This window comes from Siniperca chuatsi, linkage group LG16, assembly GCF_020085105.1.
Source record: "Siniperca chuatsi isolate FFG_IHB_CAS linkage group LG16, ASM2008510v1, whole genome shotgun sequence".
NCBI lineage: Eukaryota > Metazoa > Chordata > Actinopteri > Centrarchiformes > Sinipercidae > Siniperca > Siniperca chuatsi.
In genome coordinates, this window is record NC_058057.1 from 10,168,756 (window position 1) to 10,191,425 (window position 22,670).

The window sequence follows — 22,670 nt, forward strand, 5'->3', positions numbered from 1 at the left end:
AAGAAGCCAATTTGAGTGTAACATTTACCAAGTATCAAAAGTTTAGTCAATTACTTTTCTACAACAAATGCACGTGTTTCACCTAACAAACCAAGCTGTCATCATCTTGTGGATATTGCTTAATGTCACTGACAAATTCTTGTAGATTATGTCTATCAGAATAAAAACCCTTCAAATCGTCTGTCACTAATTTAGCACACTGGCTTGTTGCTAAGGTATTTAGCCTTTTTTATGAAATGCCTTGTAGCAACTTTCAATAAAATACGTATTTGATGCTGATTAAAGGATAGGCTGTCTAAAAATAGTCAGGTGAGTCATATGAATACTGAAACGGGTTTTGTTTGCTGTAATCAGTCCTCCTGTTCATAATGGCGATTAAAAGATCCCTTCCTGGAATTAAAGAAAAAAAAAGGTAAACAAAAAACCTGTTATGTGGTTACGTATTCAAAAGTTTATCTGAAGTTAATATGAGGCTTCAGCAGTCTGAGTTAGACAAATCAAGCTGTCTTTTTAGTGCAAAATTCCCTCTTTTTGTTACTGTCCGTCCACTGCAGCTCAACAAGGAAACACAAAGAGGACATTTCCTTCTAAAAAGCCTTTGGAAGATATTCCCTTTATTTTTCTAACTCAGACTGCTGACGCCTCATATTAACTTCAGGTACACTTTTGAGTGTTTTTGCACAAAACAAGGACTATGGATTTTGTCCCCAATCACTTACAGTGAATGCTCATTAGAAAGGTATGTTTTAATTAAGGAATGATTACAGCAAGCAAAACCTGTTTTAATGTTCATATGGGCACCTGACTAATGCTTTTAGACAGAATTGAAAAATTGTAAACCCATCCTTTAAAGCTTAGTTTTGTGTATAATTTAGACGTTCTGTAATTGTATGTCAGAACTACTTGAAAGTTTCAACTTGAAACTGTTACATCTTAGTGTCTCAATAATGGTGATTCACTGTCAAGCTTTTAAGTAAAAGAGCAAAATGCATTTCAGATCAAGGGATCGACTACAACCTAGTTATTCAAAACAATCACTGTATACAAAAAAAACAAGTGAAAGCGAAAAAAGTCAAAGACAAAATAAACGCATATAGGTTTTGATTTTATTTAACATTATCATTTACACTCTTCTGTCCTGAAATGGCAGTTAATATTACACACTAGATTCATTAATTCTCCCTGGTTATTCATTCATACAGATTTACAGACCATGCACGACTCAATCATTAAAGTTTGGAGTGAAGAGATTGTGCGATGAGACAGATACACAGAAGATATACTATAAATGGATTTGTTTTGCTGTTCAAAATGCAGCATTACCATTGAATTATACTAATGAACCACTTTGCTATTCAAATGATGAATTATTTCAAGTGTAATTGGTGCCCAAAAATAATATGGAATGCAATAAAAAGTATGAGTGTTGTGAAGTTAAAGAGGATTTATAGGAAGGAAGTATAAGAACCATTTGTTCATCCTGTACAGACATTTCAACTCTTGTCTATTCTAATAGATGATGAGTGAGGTATTGGCGATTTTGAAACAAGAGGCAAGAAACAGACATGATCATTTCCCTCTTAAGGCTGTCGTATGTATATGAACTGTCACAAATAAAACATTCTGCCCTCCCTCTCTCTTACCTGAAATAGCAATCAGTGGCTATTACTCACTGCTTACATTTGAGACAATGAAAATAATGGCAACATGCACAGAAAAGACATAACAGCAGAAACAGAAAAACAGCATAATCCTGCATCATCATAAACTTTATGATATACAATTTGCAGTTCTGTTACACTTTTACACCCGTAAAATATCATATGCATTAAAACTTAGCACTTAAGACAGATGAGACAGAGAGATGCAACATATTGGTTAAATAAGTTTCCACTGTGAAGCATAATTCCCCAATTTGACATTGTGCCACTATTATGCAGACCCCTGTACAGCCTGCTCTGATGCCTAAACGGGGGAAATATTTAAAACATATGCATGGCTGCCTTAATGTTTTGGCAAAACATCCACCTATTTCAATAGAAAGCATAAATAACAAAACTTGTGAAGATACAAGACAATAGAAAAAAATCTGTAATAGAGTAGACTGGAGTGGAGATGGTTTAAGTGGTTTTACACTTGTGATCATGTTTCAAGGGGAGAAAGAAATGTCACAATCTTGTCACAATCTTCAATCAGTTTTAGAATATATACACAAACCTCCTGTAAGCTGTAATTTTTTAGTGAGTACATGTTTAAGCATCCATTCCCACCGTGGTCCTTTTGAGTTTGGATGTGCAGTGAGGTCCATTGAAAGGTAAAGTTGAGGGATATTTATGAGGAGCTGAGGCCAGAATCGGACTCGCCGCTGCCTGCGTGGGTCTTGTAGCCAATGCAGGGAGCCATGGAGCAGGGAATGGAGTAGCAGGAACAGGAGGAGCTGTTTAGGGTCTCCTCTGTAATAACCTCCTGCAGGGAGTGTTGCTCCTCTATCTGGAAGAGGTTGGGTTGCTCTCCTTGGTCCTCACAGATACTAAAGGAAAGGGAGGAGACATCCTTCAGTTAGATGAGTGACAGTAGCTAGTGTATACCGGTGCCTCATGAATTTCTATCTGGCATTCAAAAACCACCCTGATCCAAACACATTTTGCTAAACTATAAATTCATACTGATGATGAGTAGTAGGGCTTGGTGTGTATATTGTGTATATTATATATATATATATATATATATATATATATATATATATATATATCAACATTAGTAAGAATATTTTTCCACTATCTACCGTATGAACTGCACATCACAATGTACGCAAAATCAGCAGAAAAAACTCTTCACACCTGTAAAACGAAATCTTCCGAAACTCATTCTGTTACATTAAATTCAAAATTGTTTGGATTCAGTCATTTAGGCAACATAATTTTGTAAAATAATGACGTTGGAACGTTATGGTATGATTATACTATCACGATACAATCCACTGAAAGTTGCTCAATGATTATATTGAATTATCGCCCAGCTCTATTGAGTAGTCCAGTGGAACAAAATCTACTGTTACTTACAAAAAACTATAATTCGGATTTATGGATTCATTTTATCTGATATAAGTGAAACAAAAATGGTAGAAGATCCATCAGGCAAGGTGCAAAAATATAAAGATCACTCCAGTTCTGCTCTAAACTAAATAGTAAAGGGGTAATGTAACAATACAGTAGCTCCACACTCTTTTCATGCACCCATATCAATGGAAACAGCAATGACTACTGCATTCATTCTGGCTAGGGGGATGATTGTATTGGTTGCCATTTTGGCAGTAAGAAGGAACCTTTTCCAATTTGTAATGAGTTAAAAGGATTTTGGATACCATCTATACATTCAGGGCACCTCATTTTTTATAAGTGGGTTAGCAAGTTTACTTTAGGCTGAACCTTCGCTTATCAGTTTTTATTTGGGTAGCTCACTTTTACAACCTGCACCAAAGCAGATTAAGTTCATGCTATCAAATCACAGATATGGCCAACATCCTCACCCGTCAAGTATGGAAAAATGAAGGCATCATTCCATCCCCATATAGCCAATGTTAGACATTGTTCTAGTAAGCTAAGACCACTTTTCCATGGAGGTATAGTACATTTATCACAACAACGCAGGCTTATGTGTAGGACAAATGTCATCCATGTGCTACATGACATTGGATAGGTGTTACAGAAAAGTTGGTTCCCCAGTGAGCTATTCTTCCAAGGCTGTGCTTTACAGTAGCTTACAGGTAGTTAAGGTTTGGGTTCAAGCCATTAATGTTATTCATCATTAGGCTTCATCAAATGAAGGCAGAGCAGTGGAACTCATTTTCATGCCTACGAAGAGCATCCAGTGCAATCACCCCTTTTGTAAAGAAACCAAACTGCAGTACAAGCAGATCGTCTGCAAACTTAATAGGTGCAAATAATAGAAAATATACTTATGCTGTGACAAAAGTTGCTGAGAGGTGAATAGCTATACATATGAGGCTCAAATGCAGGTCTCTCTTGGATCACCGTTATTTGAGACCACCAAGGTGGTTTGATGCTATGAAACCTGCATACATTGGCTTTAAGAGAATAAGATTAACACTAGCAGTTAAAACATATTGTTTGGTTCATACAGAAGCCAATATGTGAAGTAACGCTGTCTCATGCAGCAAACAAGCCATTCACTTTTGGTGCCTCTTTTGCTTCAAAAATTAAGTTGAATATCTCTGAATATCATACAAAGCATAAGATAAGGAGACCTTTCAAAGCATACCCAAAACAATACACAGCCATAAAAAAAGAGTGACCTAGCTATCAGCTAGGGAAACTAGCATAAAAAATGATAAACATGGCAGTTGACCAATCAAACAACCGTGTTTAGTACAATCCAAAATTTAAGAAAATCCAAAAAGATAAAACAATCTTTGCCACTGAAATGTCAAGTACTGTACTATTAAGGTGTAGGGCATATGAGAAGTCAACCGTCTTGCATCATTGTCAAGGAAAATTATTTTGTTCCTGCTGCATATTAATGAGTAAGACACAAGCCGTCATTTGAGGGGGGAAACCAAAAACCAGCCATGGGATGTGGAGTGAGTAAATTAACAAAACACAGCCAGGAACCAGAGAGACATTACGGGAATCTGGAGAACTTGTCAAAAAATGAAGGCTCCAAGCATTCACAAATTCTGTAAGAAAGAGGAACAGTTATAACAACAACAACAACAACCTGGAGATGTTACATTTTTTGATTTGAGATGTTAAATGAATGTCACATCTGGAATCCGTAGAGACTACAGGGTTGTAATATAGGTCTGTTTTTTGCAGGGGTCTGTAAAAGTGTGGGCCAAAGTGCAGACATAAATATACAGCAAATATCACTGTATAGTGAAACAGAAGTGAAACGGCTGAACAAACAGGCCCTGCTGACCACGCAGCTTTGCTAACACCAGAGGAAACTCTCTTTCATCCTGCTAGCAACCAAAGCTTTACATAACAGGACAGGCACATCTTGTGCACCAGTTTCACACTCACAGACAAAATGTTCAATGGATAATCAAACCATCTTTATCAACAGCTACACCAGATGCCAAGTGATTAACATGTCTGCCAATGCTTGATTATATAACCTACAACCCTGAAATACTGTGCTGATAAAGAAGGCCTTGTAATCATACAGTGGCATGACAACAGCAGAGGTAATCAAATTTATGAAACTGAAAGCCCTGCTTAATAACTCTTTTGTGGCTGTACAAAGACACATCAGCACAGTGTGTACTGTACAGTTTGTTGGGAAACAGGCAGAGATTGTAGCTGGAAACACAACTATGGGAACGTTTATCATAACAGAAATAGCAGGAAAGTGTGCGAACTGAATGTTTGAATACAAGAAATTGTTTTGCAAACAAAAAAATCAAAAATCTAAATAACTTCACCTTTGACTGGAGTAGTTTGTACCACATGTACACAAACCTTTGAACATTAACAGAAATGGTTGTGTTTGTGGTCTACGGACCTACATGGCAACCTTTTAACCTACCTATCGTAGATGAGCCCATCAATTCCCTTCTCCCTCAGCATCCTTCTGGTCTCGTGGTCGTTGTTGTCTTCTCCCCAGCTGAACACCACCAGGCCTTTAGACTTGGCTTCCTCAATGTAGTTAAGGTTCTTCAGCAGCTCCTCAGTGTGGCCACTGATCCCCTAAAGGAGGAAATCCAGTGAAAAAAAAAATGGCCTTGTTTAATTTTGTTCATCTCAAAATAAAATGAACTTCTTACCTACTCACTGTCATGTTGATTTAAACACTGGTAAATTTTGTATGTCGTCATAACACATAGCAAGTAAGTTAATATGTGCCTTCAACAAAACAAGTGTGTCAGATTATGCTGCATAAGCTGTCTGGAGTTAATTTATGCACTAAAACCACGGGCACAGTGCTATGCTAGCTGACTTGTTGGTTATGTGGACTGCAGTTTCGACTGACGTGAGAGTGGTGGGTTATTTACGTAAGCCATTTGCTCAAGGACACTGCAGCAATGCTTGTTAAGGGAGGTGAAAAACATTCTAATACAAGCCAAATATCCTTTCAAAGTACAAATCCTGCTATTTTTAGAATTAAGAATTGTATTATAACTAAACAGTTTTTTGGTTAACAGTGTCCAAATTTGTGCACTTGTAGCACTAAAACTAGCACTGAACTGATGACATTTTTGCTTTAGCTGGTAAGGGTGAAGAGTGCACTTCACATGCTAAATCCTGCCTTCCCACTGGATTGTCACACTGACACATTACATGTGTTTGTCTTGGTTGTCAATTAATTATAGAGTAGGGCTTATAAAATGGAAATTACACATTGACTTGAGCTATATGTGGCATTTTTAAAACAGCTAGTGTGAAGCTACCTTTTCATTAAATGTTTTTGTAGAAGTTAAACAAGTCTGGAAAATTCAGTTAATACATTATGATAAATATTTGACTTTCTGCCACAACTGCTCACCAGAATATTCTCACTCTGGGCGAAACTTATGGCGATCTGAGTGGTCTGGCAGCGGATGTCCATAAGCTCAGGATACCGGTCTGAAATTCCCTGAGTCAGGAAGAGGATGGGGTACTTGTTCTGCTTTTGACGGACCCTGAGAGAAATACGTGAAAAGTTGTTAGTAAACATTTGTAAACATAGCATCTGTTTGTTTCTTGAAAAATGAATTGAAGAGAGTAAGAATATTTAAGCATTTTCATGAGTGACTGTTAAATGTAAGTTAAACTGACTGAAGCTGAATTAACATGCAATCTTAATCAAGACGTTTTTGTGCTATTAACTAATTATTCAGAATAACTGTGCTAATACATGGGATTTGGGAGAAGTTTCAGAGAAGACTCTATGGTTCTTTGTCTGAAACATTTTAATGATTGAAATCACTCATTTATGCAAGCCAATAACTGCAACTCACATTGTGAGTGTAAGTTATTGTGTTTCTGGATAGTATGCATTTTCTACAACCTAATAAAATATGGGCATACTTTATCCTCAGTTGCTAACTGTGCTTACATGGTGCAGACGTCTGGGTCGAAGCAGGAGAAGACAATGCGTCTATTCCCGCCTTTCTGCAGAACACAGGACAGGATGATGTCGAGGAAGGTATTCATGTTGAAGTAGGATGATAGGTTGCCGTCCCATGACCCGTCCTGTCAATAAAAAGCATTCATCACATGAGTTTATTATGAGAATACATTTTTTATTTCACACTAACAAACAAACAAATCAAAATATTCTTTGCAATACACTGCTTGGGTGAGTCAAAATAAACATAGTGCTATTCCTTATTCTATTGGAGACCAACTAAGCCCCATTTATTGAGAAAATGATTATGCCATTGACCCTATTGACTAAGTATACCCACCTTCATCTGGCAGATCCATTTGAGCTCAATGTTGAAGCCCACATGCTCAGGAATAGCTTGGAAGATCTGTAGACGAAGGATGAAGGATGCTATTTATTTTATAGTGACTTTGACGTGATAAAAGAGTTAAAAGTAGGCTCCAAGGAGAAGTAGTAGGTAATAACCGATAAATAACCAATTATTTAGCAATTACTTAACAGGTGATTTGGCATACAATGCCATCCAACAGGAGGTAGGGAAGGGAGTTCCTAGTGTTTATCTACATATTTGTGAATGTAAGGGGAACAGCTCATACTGCTATTTAATAATCATGACCATCATAATGTAATTTACCTGTGAGAGTGAGGGGAATGGCTGATGCTCATCGATTTCATCTTCATCGTCCAGCAGATCTGAACAATCAAAACACATCACTGTTAATGTACATCACGCAAATTATCTGCTGGCCTACTTATACATTCAGCACGCATTCATCACTTTTGTGTCAAGCTGAGGAATACAAAGCAATCTTTGATCAAAACTGAATTCATGGCAGTCTTTTGATCTACAGTTTATATGAGAGTACAGTGTACACAAACAACAAACAAACGGAATGTGGCTTTTCAATGTCATGCCACTTTAATTTTTTTTCCTGGCAGATGGCGGCGATGTAATGTAGATAGAAAAACCACAAACAATAGATGCATACCTTTGTCATCGTGTCCTTTCATCGCAGTCGCATGGGCAAGCTGTGCAACAAAACAAAGCATACATTATGTGCACTGTGATCAACAAATTATTAAATTACAAGAAATTCTGTTACTTGTTCAATCCCTTAAGTGGGCCTCAGGGCAAGTTTGAAAATCCTGAAATGATGTACTCTGTTTCCCGAGTTATTGTTTTCAGCAGAGGGGTGGGGTAGGCTGGCGTGGGGTGATTTCAGTCATTTGTGTCAGCTCCAGGTTTTAATAATGACTCGGTAGTAGTGCTACGAGTGTATATTTTTTGGTATTTTATCATGATAACATTCTTAACACTACTTGCATTCTGCCCATTTGTAATTTGTGGGAACTACCCTAATACTATAATGCTTTGCCCATTCTTCCTCAACTACAGCAAGAAGGCACTAATCCCAGAAATGCTCCATTGGCTGATGGAAGACACAGTTGCTGCTACTAAGCAGTTCCCATGTGTGACTGTGCAACTATAAATCATTGTAGAGGAAGCACTAAGCAACAGACATTTTGACTTCTCACACAGGAAAAGCACAGATGTAACTAATATTAACAATTGTCCACTTGTATTTAAAAGGATAATAAAAGGTTTATTTTAACTTGAGTCTAGTTTTGACTATCATTCCAAGTTTTTACCTTCAGCAGCTGCAGCTGATCAAATGTCAAGTCTTTGACTGGCACCTCAATAAGCTCCAGAGAAGTCTGGTCATTTTTCTGTCAAGGGGATAGAAAGACTTACATTAACTGTTTTTAAGTAGCGACATACATTTGTGTATGCTTACAATTTTCTAAATGTGTTTTAATCAAGTCATGAGCTGTTAATGGAAAATAAAAAATACCAACAGAGAAGTATAACGTTTCAGATTCTAACACTTTATAAGTCATTTTCATATGTCCATCAAGTACAACAGGCCTTTATTTTACCTTTTTGGTGGATATACAGCATGTCAGATCATGGTATACAATGGGAACAGCATCCTTGGAGAGGTGAACATCAAACTCTACATAGGCTGCACCCTACAAGTACACAATTGACACATAATTAAGGCAGAAGTAATGTTAAAGGTAAACATTTACTCTTGCTTTAATCATCGGCGTAACTTACATGCTTGGCAGCGCTTTTAAATGAGGCTATTGTGTTTTCCCTGACTCTGTGGTGCCTGTAAAACACAAGTTAAAAAAGAATTTGTTGACAGGGAACAGATGCAGGATATGCAGAAGCATTCACCCCTATTGACACACACTGTTGTGCCATTAAGTATTTATTTTTGGTCTGCGTTCTATGCAAGGCACTCTATCCTATCCAAGTCAAAGACCTGTTATGACTCACTTGGCTGCGTGTGTGCTGCCAGCTCCTCTGTGACCCACATCCAGAGCACCTCTTTTTTTCCAGTACTTGGTGAAGGAGGAGCTCATGTCACACTGCTGCCCCTGGATGGGCCGGATCACCAGGTAATCCACTAGAACAGAGTAACAAAGTAGGTACCATGTACGTTGTGTGAACTGATAAGCTTTCAAAAACAGGTTATGCAGTTTCCCCCTTCCTTTTGCATACAGTCATATCATCGTTAGCCAATGTGGAATTTTCATTTGCACAAAATCTTACCTCTGACTTTCCCGATGGTCTGTTTGGAATTTCGACCCATTATGGGAAGTGTGGCCAATCCGTTGTCCTTACCGATCTCCAAAAAAGAGGAGGAGAGGAGGCAAGCTGTGCCCACATGTCCTGGATGAGTATCCCCCTGGACTACATGCTCACCCAGATCCTCCTGTAAACAAACATATGAAATTATCACAATTCTGATCAAATGAAAATAGATAAATCTAATCATGATGCCTGATTTGTTCTTCCTTTTTCACTTGTATTTGTTAGTCAAGAATACTTATTGTAATGCTTATCAAGAAATGGGTTTACTGGTTTATCAGAGGCAGTATTCCCACGAGTATTACCTCAAAGAACTCAAAGGTGAGCTCTAGGTTGTCTGGGTCCATGGTGTGGATAATGTACTCAGTCCACTGGGACGGCTCCAATGCATACCCACATTCAGGCTGCGAGTGGCGTGACTTATAGCCATTGGCACTGATCATACTGATCTCCAGAGTGGTGGTCATCTTGTGCAAAGATCTAAGACTGAGCTCGTCTTCCTCCTCATCTTCCTCCTCCTCAACGTCCTCTGTCAGCTTGATTCTGTATTGGTAGGCAAAATAAACAATTAAATTAATACACCGATATGGTGACACTAAAAGCCACACATATAAAAAAAAAAATAATGCATCAAAAAAAAATTATGTTTTACTCTTAGCTTCTCTTATTATAATTTTGTATGCAGGATTTCTGTTACCCTTATGTAACAGGTCGGGTAATAGTAGCACTGTAATGATCCACTGATCTGTCTCACGTCGCTTACAAGCAGAACTTTCTCTGGGTGGTGTTAAATTCGACAATGGTGTCATCCCTACCTGAAGCGAGACGTCTTGAATTTCTTCTTTGTGATAGACACTGGCGACACCTTAGAATGGTGCAGACGCAGGCGAATCTCTGTCTGGCACGTCAGCCACCCAGAGTCAACACAATTCACCCCATCTGTAAAAAGGGAGGACACAGACAGGAAGCATCTGATGACAATGTATATCCACTTTGTCTCCCATGACTGCTGACCAGAGAACTGGTGGCAGCGACAATAGCAGGGAGGAGACAACCGTTTGTCCTGTTATAATGAGCTCAAAACCTCTGCTGCACAAAACAGAGGAAGTGACTACTATGTGATCTATAGGGAATTCAATTTGCCTGAGGGATTAAGCACATCAGTAAGCAATTTCTGTCTCATGGAGCTTTTACATACTGTAAATCTGCATAAGGTAATTAAGGTAGAGAGCAACTTAGTTATAGTTTTGGTGTGTGTAGTTATTGGTGGCTTAATAGTTTTTGTTTTTTATCCAACTTACTGTGAATGCCAAATTGTCCATCATCAATATTCTGGTGTGATGCTGCAATAAGGAAAAGCGCATTAGAAACCGGATAGAAGAATCTCAACAGTGCAAAGGCCGAGGACAGATCAAACCAGAGCATTTCATGTGTACAAAGAGGAAAATCTCAAATCTCAGTTTGATCTCTTAAAACAAGATGCCAAATTCAAGGCTTCACTGGTTTGCTCTGAATTTGACTTGCCTCACCTTCAAGAGTCGACTGGGCAATAAATCTTTAACTACATCTTTGAGCATGATCATGACATTGAGGTTAATTTAGCAGGATGGTTGTCAAACTCAAACAAAACACTTCAGAGTTGAATATAAAAAAATAAACCTCATATTTGTAACAAATTCCTATTCTAGTGGGAAAAGAGGTTTAGTAGAAGAAAACAAAATAAAAAACAAGGATGGGGTGACAGGCTGGGGTCAAAAAGGACATCAAGCAGGGTGCAGACATGGTTGCAACTATCAACCTCATATCACCTATCAAGCTCATTTTGAATGTGCTTTGTCTGCCAACACAATGGCGTTTTAACTAGAAAGGTCTACAGTATCTGATCATGACATCTACTGCACTGCAGTGTTTCCTCTATGGCTATAGATTATTCCAGCAAGTGTTGTCCTGGATCTTTGCCAAAGCATACGCACACTGCCAGATAAGCAAGAACCTCCAGAGGCTACCAGTAAATTACAGAGTGTTTGAGGAGAACACACTGCAGTCAGTTGGCAGTATGTTAATTTTGACATACATATTGCCCAAAACAACAAACCAAAGTTCAGATTTGGCTGAAATGGAAACCGTCTTCTTCAGTGGGATAAGCAAGAACTTACCATACATTAGTGTTTATGGGCAACTATTACGTATAGTGCTAGGGCAGGGAATGGGAGTCTACAGGGGGTTTGAGTATGACACAAGTTACCAAACCCAACCCCACAGTGCAGTTTTTTTGTTGTTCTATACCTGTGGGGCTCATCGTGCGGGGCTGATGATGGGTCTCCCACATACTGACTATCACTTGACAGGGACCACCCGCACTCTGCAATTCCAATGTTTGGTACAATGTTAGGGTTTTCATATGAGATACATTTAACTACTTTTCAGTCTGGTCTCAAAGCCGCCTTTGGACATGACTGTGAGAAAGGTATTAGAGCTGGTATAGTCACCAATCCCCAGCTAGGGCAGTCAGCCACCATGGGTTGAAATCTGAAAATTGGATTTGTTAGTAAAGAAAAAAAACTCTCTTTAGTTACATTTTAAGCTGCTTTCTTCATCTGTAATAAAGCCAGCATTAATTATAACAACAATATGTTTGTAGCATCACATTTTGACCTCTGTAATTTACTTCTATCATTATAGAGTTGAATACAGTCTACAATTACGAAAAACATGATCCATGAGTTTAAAAACTATATATATTGCTGCTAATGTTTTTTTTCCACAGGCACAGTTACTTAAATTTATGACATTTCAAGCATGACTCAGGCTGCAGGAATAAATCCCCACACTGGGAAATGTTAACCTCTGTAACCTTACATCAACTGTTGAAAGCGAATGACAAGTTTCAGCTCATAGGAACTTTGAGATTTACAAGGTGAGGAGTCTCACAAACAACACAGTACAAACTGGCAGAAGTCAAGTCAGAACAGGCTTTTAGTCTCACACAATGTGAGCCCCACCCTTGACATAAAAAAACAACACACACCAATACTGTGAGGGAATACTTAGAGAGAGCTTGATACGAAAATGGTTTTCAGGGAAATGTCTGACATGTTTTTTCAGGGAAATTGTATCTGGTATGTTTGTGTACATCTATATACAGAGGGGCTTAGCAGGGGCTCACATGCTTAGATTAGAGCAAGCCAGCTGGCAGTTTGCCCAGGGCTGGCTATTCCAAAACACTGACCTAAGGGCATAAACACAGATGTAAGGAAATTGATACGTCAATCATGTGAATGATCCTAGCTTAAACTGTGGCACTAGCCTTCTAACACACTCTTTCAAAATCAGTGGAACAAACAAGCTAATAGAACCTGTTTCTCCCCTTCCTGCTGATGAGCTGAAAAACGAAAGGTATCAATTTATGGAAAACCTGAAATCATCGCATCACAAAACATGCAACAATACCTTAACATTGACTTTGAATTTAACAATATTCCTCTTTTTAACAAGTAATAGCCAATGCTGCTTTCAAAAGATTATATTTGACATCTATGAGCAAACTAATCTGTAATTTGTAAGGCTATACCACCATACAGACAGGAGACTCTGCTCACCTTTGCCTCCAGAAAGAAGCCTTTGAAATACCGGTACTTGGAAACAACTCCTTTAGGTACAGTGATTGTTGCAGTCCACGTATTTCTGCCAGGGAGTCAACATACACATTAATATTTTTAGGAGGACAAAATAGTAAGAAAAGCAGGCCACCTTTTGCATGTCACCTGGTAGAGAAAACCACATACTGTCATATTTTAACAACATGTTTTAATGAGTGAGACATTACACATAAAGTTTAACCTACCCATCATTCCCATCAGGGTGTAAGGTCACAGCTTTTTGATGGTTCCAGCTTCCCAGGGCTTCACAGCTACCAACAACTGCAATCACCTGCCCTGGAAATGTTTAAATTGGTCTGTTACCTGATGTAACTTCAAATTTTAAAAACAAATATGACTGACATTTATAAGACTCTCTGCAGTTTTCACTACAATATTTTGATGCAAACATGTTTGAGATGTCTACTTATACAAGGAAATGCTGACATGGGCCACAAATCATCTTATATCCTGTGTCTAATAAATATGTGCTAACTTGGCAAATAGCGAATTTTCACAAGCCTAACCCTCCCCAGAGAGCATGTCGAGTGTCGACCCCTTTATCTTTAGTTGTGTCTACAGTCAAGCTTAACAGCCATACCTGGGGATGTTTCTCCTCTGACAGCCAAAGTCACTTGAGCGGTCTCCATAGTTGACACAGGCACCGAGAAAGACTGGCGGCAAAAACACAATTTAAGCACAGAAACACAGTAACGTTATAGTCAGGTGCCAGGTGTGACTGCAGGCCGTTTTGATAACTTCAACTGTGATCAGAAAAACCACTTGAAAAGTAGGCAACTCCTTATAGTTTGCTGACCCATGATGGGTCAGTAACTTCAGTAGCTAACCTAAGTTGCATGTTTCCTAACGTTAGCTAGCTAACGCCCTGTGAATAGCAACACTGACACAAAACACTTTCAAAGCATGTGAAGCGGAGTTATGTTACAGCTACCTTCTTGACTTTGGCAGCTATGTGTCGGCTCTTGGCAGCTTAGAAGATGGAGAGTTCACAGTGTACCAGGTTCGCCTATCCAGCAGAGCGAAAGCAAGTCTGACCAGCCAGAGTACCGCTATTACTCATTGCTGCCCAGTTTATCAAACGGCGAATCGATATTAAGCTTGATCTTAGCTGAAAAAAAACGTGTCCAAAAACACCGCCTGACGTAACTCAGTCATTACAAAACTACCAAAACTCCCCAACGATATAGATATATTCCTAGCAAAAGTATCTAACATTAAATAAGCTGGCCGTGACAGATGATCCTAAACCAAGCGGAGGTACTTCGAGGGTTTAGCTGGCAAACAACAAACATGAGCGTCAGGTTTCTCAAACTGAAAAAAAGAAAGACTTCCGGTGGATACTTTCAAAGTAAAAAATGTATTGCCCAACATTCTTCGATGCAACAAGTGAAACAGTGATCAGAATCAGAAATACTTTATTGATCCCCGAGGGGAAACTCTTTCGTTACAGCTGCTCACTATCACGTCAACGCACACAGGAATAGAAGTACTAATAGAATAGAAATAAAAACGAGACAATTATTTCTAGTAAGAAATAGGAGCTGTGCAAATCAAAATATAACACACTATAATACAGGTAAGATAAATTAAGTACAAAAGTGGATAGAAAGTATAAAAGCTAAAAAAGTGTAAAGTACAAAAGTGGATTTACAGGTTGATAAGTATGTACGGTATAATACAATGTAATAATATAAGTAATAAGTAAAAGTGCAATAATGAGTACTGTCAAGTTAAGTGTAGCAGATTAACCAGATTATTAGACGGTGGATATTGCACCGCAGTAATATAAGTATTAATAATAGAAGAATGAAATAATTCAAGGAAGAATTTGGAGTAAACAATAAGACAATTGTGGCTTGAAATCCTTCATGCACTTTATATTAATCGCCATAACTTAATATAAGATGGTAAAAGAGGACTCCAATGTATTTTCAAATATATTACTGTAGCCTACACTACACACAAAAATGAGGTTGGCTCTTGGCACACATTATCACTGTTGGGCACATTTGTGCTGCTAAAATGGGTTGCTTGCTTTTACATGAGAAAAATATCTCCCTGATTATTAAATATAAAGTTGACAGTGGACATCTGGAAAACCTTGACAGTCTAACACATTTGGCATAGCAAGTCCTGAGGCAATAGAGCCATAGCTTCCATAGCTCACAATTTCAAGAAGTTGTCCACTACTGTGGATTTAAAACAGGGACATAGCTACCATTTCTGTGAATTGGGGGGGTTTAATGACCCGGGGAGAACTTTATATTCTATGCTTACACAGATATTACACATGCTGGGTTTTAAAGGCTGATTCTGATATTTGTTAGACTGCACATCTTCAAATTTGGCTGTTTTAGTATTCTCCACCACAATTACATACATGGTATGCATGTCTCTCAGATACAATACTTCCATATGTCGTCTGAAAGACTTCGTCTAACTTTACAGGCATTTAGCACTTTTATTTTGAATGTATCGTTTCCATATTTCCCGTTGTGTTCTGACTTCCGCTTACAACTTGACGAAACTGGTTCATACCGCCCTGCTCCAGATTTGTGGTCTGTCATCTATTGCTGCATTAACGTACCTTCGTAAACAACGCCCATTATGAGCTGAGCGCACGTTTGACCCTATGGTTCGACTCCAAAAAGTGGTAAACAAACGGGAAAGTCGTACTGGCGTTAAATATCGTGCTTTGAATTTGTCAGCCACAAACATTAAATACGGTACTCTTTTACAAACTATTACTGCAATACATTGTAATTCAATTCAAGATAACTACAGGTCCCCGTTAATTTTATAATGGGCATTTGTGTTGTGATATTTAAACAAACCAACAATCAACAGGGAAGTAAACGCCTCTCTAAAAGTCGCTCTCCTCCTGGGTCTGTCTAGTTTGTAGCGCACGTGTCTGCATCATAGCCATGGACGTTTTACTATATTCTTATTTAACATCTATGATTACAGCTGGCCTTAGCAGACGGCTGGGACGGAATATTTACTTTCACTTCCGGGTTACGTGTCTTGCTTTTCCTATTTCTTCAAAACGGAAAAAAGGAATTTGCAAAAACCAAAATTGGACCGTTATTTGAATTTGGTTCGTTCGTTTTTTTTTTGATTCAGACAACAAAAACGGCTTTGTTTTTTTCGTTTTTGGTAAAACTAGAAAAACGAAAAACAAAACATGGTATTTCCGTTTCTTCGTTTTTTGGTTCAACGTTTACATTGCCAAAGCAAATGTGTAATAAAAACATGTACATAAACAGCTGTTTAATTCAATGTGACTTTCTGAAGTAAAATAGCATTTATATATTAAAATGCTTTTGTTACTAGGTCAATTTTGTTATTATTTACGACCAAAAAAAGGCTTTTGTATGGTTACTAATAGATCATCTCATGGCCACTGCCTTTAAACCAATCAAACGAAGGACATATAGGGTGACTAACTGAAATGTTACTGAATTTAAGCTCCAAACAGAAGTATTATTTTTTCTACATGTATATCAGAAATAAATAGCATACAAAGACAAAGACACAAGATGTGCCTAACCTATCATTAACCATGTCTGGAAATATTACTCAAATTACAAAATAGGGATATTGATTTGTGTAAAACTGGAAATGTAATTTTTTACTTGTTTTTTTTTAGTTCTTAGTTATGCATTGATATGTTTAAGTGTCAACTGTAGCTTTACACACTGGGACATCTTCTTTTACTGCCAAAAGAGTTTACTACACACTCACTTTATTTTGAAAAAAAGATTCTAGCTTTGCCTGTCCCCCTTTCCCTAGGTTAGAGGCAATTTGAAGACAATGGGAAGAGTTAAAAAAAGGAAACAGAGCTCAGAGGAAAGACTTATTGGCAATGGCTGGTGGAATGGAAGCTTTGGTCAGAACAATGAAGAGTGCTAAGATTACAAACAGAGATAACTGATTATTCCTCAGAAATCTGCTCTGAACTCTATAACTCTATTTGGTCAAGATCACAAGAAAAAACATCATTGCCTGTGGGTTATATGGACCAGAAATTGAAATGGAGTGAGGGATTTGATTAGTAAACAACAGGAAAAGTCATTAGAGGTGAATGAAACTCGGGTAATTGAGAAAAAAAAATCAGATTGTGAGACTAAGGAGCCATCAGCATGCAAAACAAAGGCACAATAGACTGAGGAAGAGAGACGTGATAGCAAGGCACGTGCTCAAGCCAGTGGGACAGCGGACCTGCCTCTGAGCGTGATTCACAATATCGAACCAGCATCAGATGAGGACACAAAAGAGAACGAGGCAGAAGACAAGCAACAGGCGACGTCACTGCAGAGTAGAGTTCAAGTAGAGGAAGCGGTCACAGATGAAGACTTACATGAGAATGAAACAGATGACAAATAAACACAAGATGTCATTGCAGATATGATATCCCATAGTGTTCTATAAACAGTTTTGGCACCTCATATCTCCGCTGTTTTTCAGAATGGTTAATGGAATCAAATTATCAGGAAATATACCGCCCCACATGAACACCGAAAGAACCGTACGAATTAGGAAAAGTCTGGACTTCCAACATTGCTAATATAGCAAGAATATTGAAGGTTTGTATATAGCCTAATGTTGATTATATATGACAGCATGGTCCATATCAGGGATGTGGACTTCAATGTTGCTAACAGTTGTGAGCTAGCCTAGCATGACCACAATCAGATAACTCTGTTAAACCATCGGTTAACGCTGAACATGTGCAGTTAACGTTACCGTTCAGAGTTTCCAGTATTTTTTCTCTTTTCCTATTAATTAACAACAAACTTATAAGATAACATTATAAAGACAAAAGTTAACGGTAGACATGCACGGCTCAGTTGTTGAGGCCTAGCCTCGGCTATTTGTTAAATGTGTTGAAGATGCTAACGGTATCCTTTGATAAAGTTATAACGTTACACATTATTGATGAATAAAAAATAAATAAACTAAAAGACAAGGTGATGGCAGACAGAACATTATCTGTATTGATCAGTAATGTTAATGTTAGTCTATGTTGCTTAGTTGCATTAATGTAAATGTCCTAGTCATCCACACATTAAATAACACGTGGTCAACATGAGGTCCAGAGAGGATTCACTTGCCAGCCTAAACCTCAAAGTCATGCGATCTGTGATGTTTTAAGGGGTGAAAAAACGAAACCACCGATTGATGCAACATGTCCAAAATGGACATTTTGAATGCTTCAAACTCCAAACAGAGTTTTTTTTCTCCATCTTTTAAACTGTACTTTTACTTGTCCCAGTTTTCCTTTCATTTAGAGTTTTGTAATCTCTATTGACCAGACAGTTATGGCCAGTGCATTCTGACAGACTGAACTGTCCGAGGGAAGCTGCCCTTTTTTGCACAGAACCTTAGTTTTCAACTTGGTTTATGACTGCAAAGCGTCCAACCTCCCCCTTGCAGTGAACAATAATTTGTTAACATGTGGGGACCTCTGCTGGTCACCTTAGACAGCACTATTTGGGAAGGACCAGACACAGGCTATTTCCACATATAATTAATTTGGCTCTTCATTAACGCTATGAAGCAAAATTTACATTTATTTATTTATAAGCACAAATCAACATTTTTGTAAAGGTGCCAGTGTTAGCCAGCTGGCTAATTTTCAACTGCAGTCCTTTGGCGAGATATTTTGAAACCTATAAAATGATCAAATTTACAGAACGAAGACAAGACGCCATAAAGACAGCAACAGCAACAAAACAAGAATTCTCAAGACAGAACAATATAAATAATAATTCATATATCACACATGTTTTTGATATTTCATGTCTAAATGAAAAGAACAAAACAAAAACGATCTTGATTTATGCAGCCTATGTAGGCAGTTATGCATTTATTTTTCTAACATCACCCTGGTATAGATCCTGTGCTTGCATAATGTTCCACTTTTAAATAATGGCCATTCTAGCCTCTTGGCTTTTATTTGGATATATTTACTTTTATTTCCGGGTCACCTGTCTTGATTTCTTCATGTCTTTCTTCAAAAGCAAAATTGAAAAAAGGAATTAGCAAAAACCCAAATTGGGCCGTTATTTGAATTTGATTGTGACAACTCAAAAGGAAAAAAGGCTCTGTTTTTCTGTTTTTCCTGCCAGAACATACACGGACCAACACTCTCATTTCAGTCCTGCTAAAACCCAACAATACTACTAATGCTAAGACCCAACACTCACCTCCAGCTGCAGACCAATAAGCCTAATCACCTGCGATATCAAAATTATAAGCAAAGCACTAACAAACAGATTGGAATCTGTAATATCTTGATTAATCCACCTGGACCAAACAGGTTTTATAAAGGGCAGACATTCATCCTCCAACATGCACTGTCTATTCACTTTAATCAACACATCCCAAAGAAACCACTTAAACAATGTTATCACATCACTGGATGCTGAAAAAGCTTTTGATAAAGTGAATTGGACATACCTCTTCCTCACTCTCCAGAGATTTGGTTTTGGAGAGTTGTTCATTCAGTGGATCAAAACACTCAATGTATAATGAAGCAGAAATGCATACAGAAATGTAAAAAGAAAAGACAGAAATAAATACATTTGGGGAAATAAATGGGGAAAAAATGCAAAGGGGAAATAATACATACATAAATACATCCGGTGGATTTTAACAGGTTAATCATCATCATATGCATAATTTTCATCCTTTTCCTCATCATCTATATTTGTATGTACGTATGTATGTATGTAACCCTTTTGAACAAGATACTCCATAATGACTTGGGATACGGCCTCTCAGTTGGGGATTCATTCATGGCCCCCACAGATGGGATGTGCAGGACAACAACACGGTTTGTAAACTGGAATGTGAGGGGACTCTCCCCCCCCACACCCCGTTAAGCGAACTAAAGTGTTTTTCCACCTGATGAAACTTAAGGCAGATGTAATATTCCTACTGGAAACACACTTCTGCCAGCCCAGTGGTGTGGTAGACCCATGGAGATTTAAAAATCCAACATCGAAGGAGCTTTCCTTTTTCTCTGCAGTGCATCAGACATACTCAAGAATCGTTTTTTTTCTTTTGAACAAAAAAATGTTTCCACTTCTAAAATCTCGCAGCTATGAAAGTATCGTCATCTCAGACCACTCACCAGTTGTTATGGAACTCTGGCTTGTGGATAATTCAACCACACAGCACAATTGGTGACTTAATCCAATAATTCTATTGGACAAGGACTTTGTAGATTTCCTTTCAGCACAGATTGATTTTTTCCTTGAAACTAATCAGCTACCAGACACTGATATATTCACCTCATGGGAAACATTAAAATTATATCTTCAGGGTCAGATAATAGAATACACGGCCCGTCTTAACAAAAGCAGGTCAAAACGCCTCACAGAACTAATCAAGCTTATTCATGGTGTTCAGCAACACTCTCCATTTGCGGACCTCAGAAAGAAGAGGATTGCACTGCAGACCGAGTTTGATCTTCTTACATCTAAACAAGCAGAGGAGATGTTCTTAAAATCAAGACAAAGTCATTAAGAACATGGAGAATGTGGTAGGCTGCTCTCTCATCAATTACGACAATATTTGGCAGCCAATTTTATTACGGAAATACAGATGGCACCATTTAATCTGACCCAAAAGACATGAATGATTAGTTTCAATTTTTTTATTCTTCCCTATGTACTTCGGATAGCTCTCAGGATAATAGGTTTGTTATATGGAGTGCTCAAACAGAGGTACAGTATCGGTGGTAATAGCTTCCTGCAATACTCACAAGTGAAATACTGTCTTAAGGGTAAAATCAACCTATCAAACAACGGTCTTGAATCACCCCCAATGGCTGATCAACTCAACCAACTAACCTTTCGCAAAAAAAAACCTCTCAAAAATCTATAAATTCTATTAAAAACTGATGACAACCTTGCCATGCTGACCCAAAACTGGCAAAAAGACCTAGCTGTTACCACCGATATCAACTATTGGAATCAAATCTGCAATAGGCCTTTAACACTTTTTCAATGTCCTCAAACACTAAAATACAACTCATTCAGTATAAATTCCTGCACAGAGTACGCTCAACACCGCCAGAGCAAGACTGAAAGCTGGCATCAAGGAGGCAAAGCTGAGACATCAGGAGAGACTGTAGAGAGACCTCAACACCAACAACACCAAAGATATGTGGCAGGTGATCAAAAACATCACAGGCAACAAAAGCAGGAGGAGTCATGTGTGAGGCCATGTTACCAGATGAGTTAAACACATTTTATGCTTTTGATCTCCCCAACAAAGAGTCAGCTGTAAGGTCTACTCCGCCTCCAGAAGACCGGCCATCGTCAGTATCCGCAGCGGATGTGAGAAGAATCCTGCTGAGAGTGAATATGAGTAAAGCTGCTGGGCCTGATAACATCCCTGGCTGTGTACTAAGAACATGTGCCAATCAGCTATTTGATGTTATTACTGACAAATGTTGTTTGTTGATTTTAGCTCAGCATTCAGCACAATCTCCCCCATGAAACTGATAACTGAAAACTTAGCACTCTGGGCTTTAGTACTGCACTCTGTAATTGGATATTGGACTTCCTCACAAACAGACCCCAGACAGTTTGGATTGGCGGTCACACCTCCTCCACTCTAGTGCTCAACACAGGAGCCCCCCAGGGCTGTGTGCTCAGCCCCCTCCTGTTCACCACCCAAGACTGCAGCCCCCGACATGGAGACAACTCTGTTGTGAAGTTTGCGGATGACACCACCATCATTGGCTGGACTACAAACAACGATGACTTCATATCGGGAAGAAATCAACAATCTTGGAGAGTGGTGCACAGAGAACAACCTACTGCTCAACGTCAGCAAAACCAAGGAGCTGATCGTTGATTTTAGGAAAAAGAAGGCAAAAACACACACCCCTGTCTACATCAGTGGAGCTGAGGTGGAGCAGGTGAATAGTTTTAGGTTCCTGGGAATCAGCATCACAGATAACCTGACATGGTCATCTCACATCTCCACCCTGGTAACGAAGGCTCAGAAACGGCAGTTAAGGAAACTTAAGAAAGCAAAATGTCCATGCAAGTTCTTGTTAACTTTTACAGAGGAGCAACAGAAAGCATCCTGACTGAAACATCACAAACTGGCATGGGATGTGCACGGCCCAGGACCGGAGGGCTCTGCAGCGGGTGATTAAAACAAAACAAAATCTCATTATACAACCCTGTGTTGTAAAATGATCAATAAATCTAGCTTGTATCTTG

At 38.5% G+C, this 22,670-nt stretch overlaps 1 protein-coding gene across 3 annotated transcripts; it reads right to left on the reverse strand.

Annotated features, from left to right (window-relative positions):
- Positions 1-1,084: 1,084 nt before the first annotated feature.
- On the reverse strand, positions 1,085-14,745 carry gpcpd1 (glycerophosphocholine phosphodiesterase 1). 3 transcript variants are annotated; one of them, XM_044170206.1, is made up of 22 exons: positions 14,357-14,745; positions 14,006-14,078; positions 13,611-13,701; positions 13,366-13,450; positions 13,123-13,148; positions 12,256-12,295; positions 12,053-12,128; positions 11,068-11,109; positions 10,582-10,705; positions 10,072-10,309; positions 9,728-9,890; positions 9,452-9,581; positions 9,227-9,281; positions 9,046-9,138; positions 8,758-8,835; positions 8,097-8,136; positions 7,742-7,800; positions 7,409-7,474; positions 7,057-7,193; positions 6,505-6,640; positions 5,548-5,708; positions 1,085-2,530 (listed from the first exon to the last, which is right to left on the reverse strand). In XM_044170206.1, exons 2-22 carry the CDS (start codon positions 14,052-14,054, stop codon positions 2,332-2,334), a joined length of 2,088 nt encoding a protein of 695 aa, XP_044026141.1. In that variant the 5' UTR covers positions 14,055-14,078; positions 14,357-14,745; the 3' UTR covers positions 1,085-2,331. The 3 variants fall into 3 exon arrangements, with proteins under 3 accessions (XP_044026141.1, XP_044026142.1, XP_044026143.1); XM_044170207.1 differs by lacking the exons at positions 12,256-12,295; positions 13,123-13,148 and having other exon boundaries at positions 14,357-14,732; XM_044170208.1 differs by lacking the exons at positions 13,123-13,148; positions 14,006-14,078; positions 14,357-14,745 and having other exon boundaries at positions 13,611-13,629.
- Between the last annotated feature and the right edge of the window lie 7,925 nt (positions 14,746-22,670).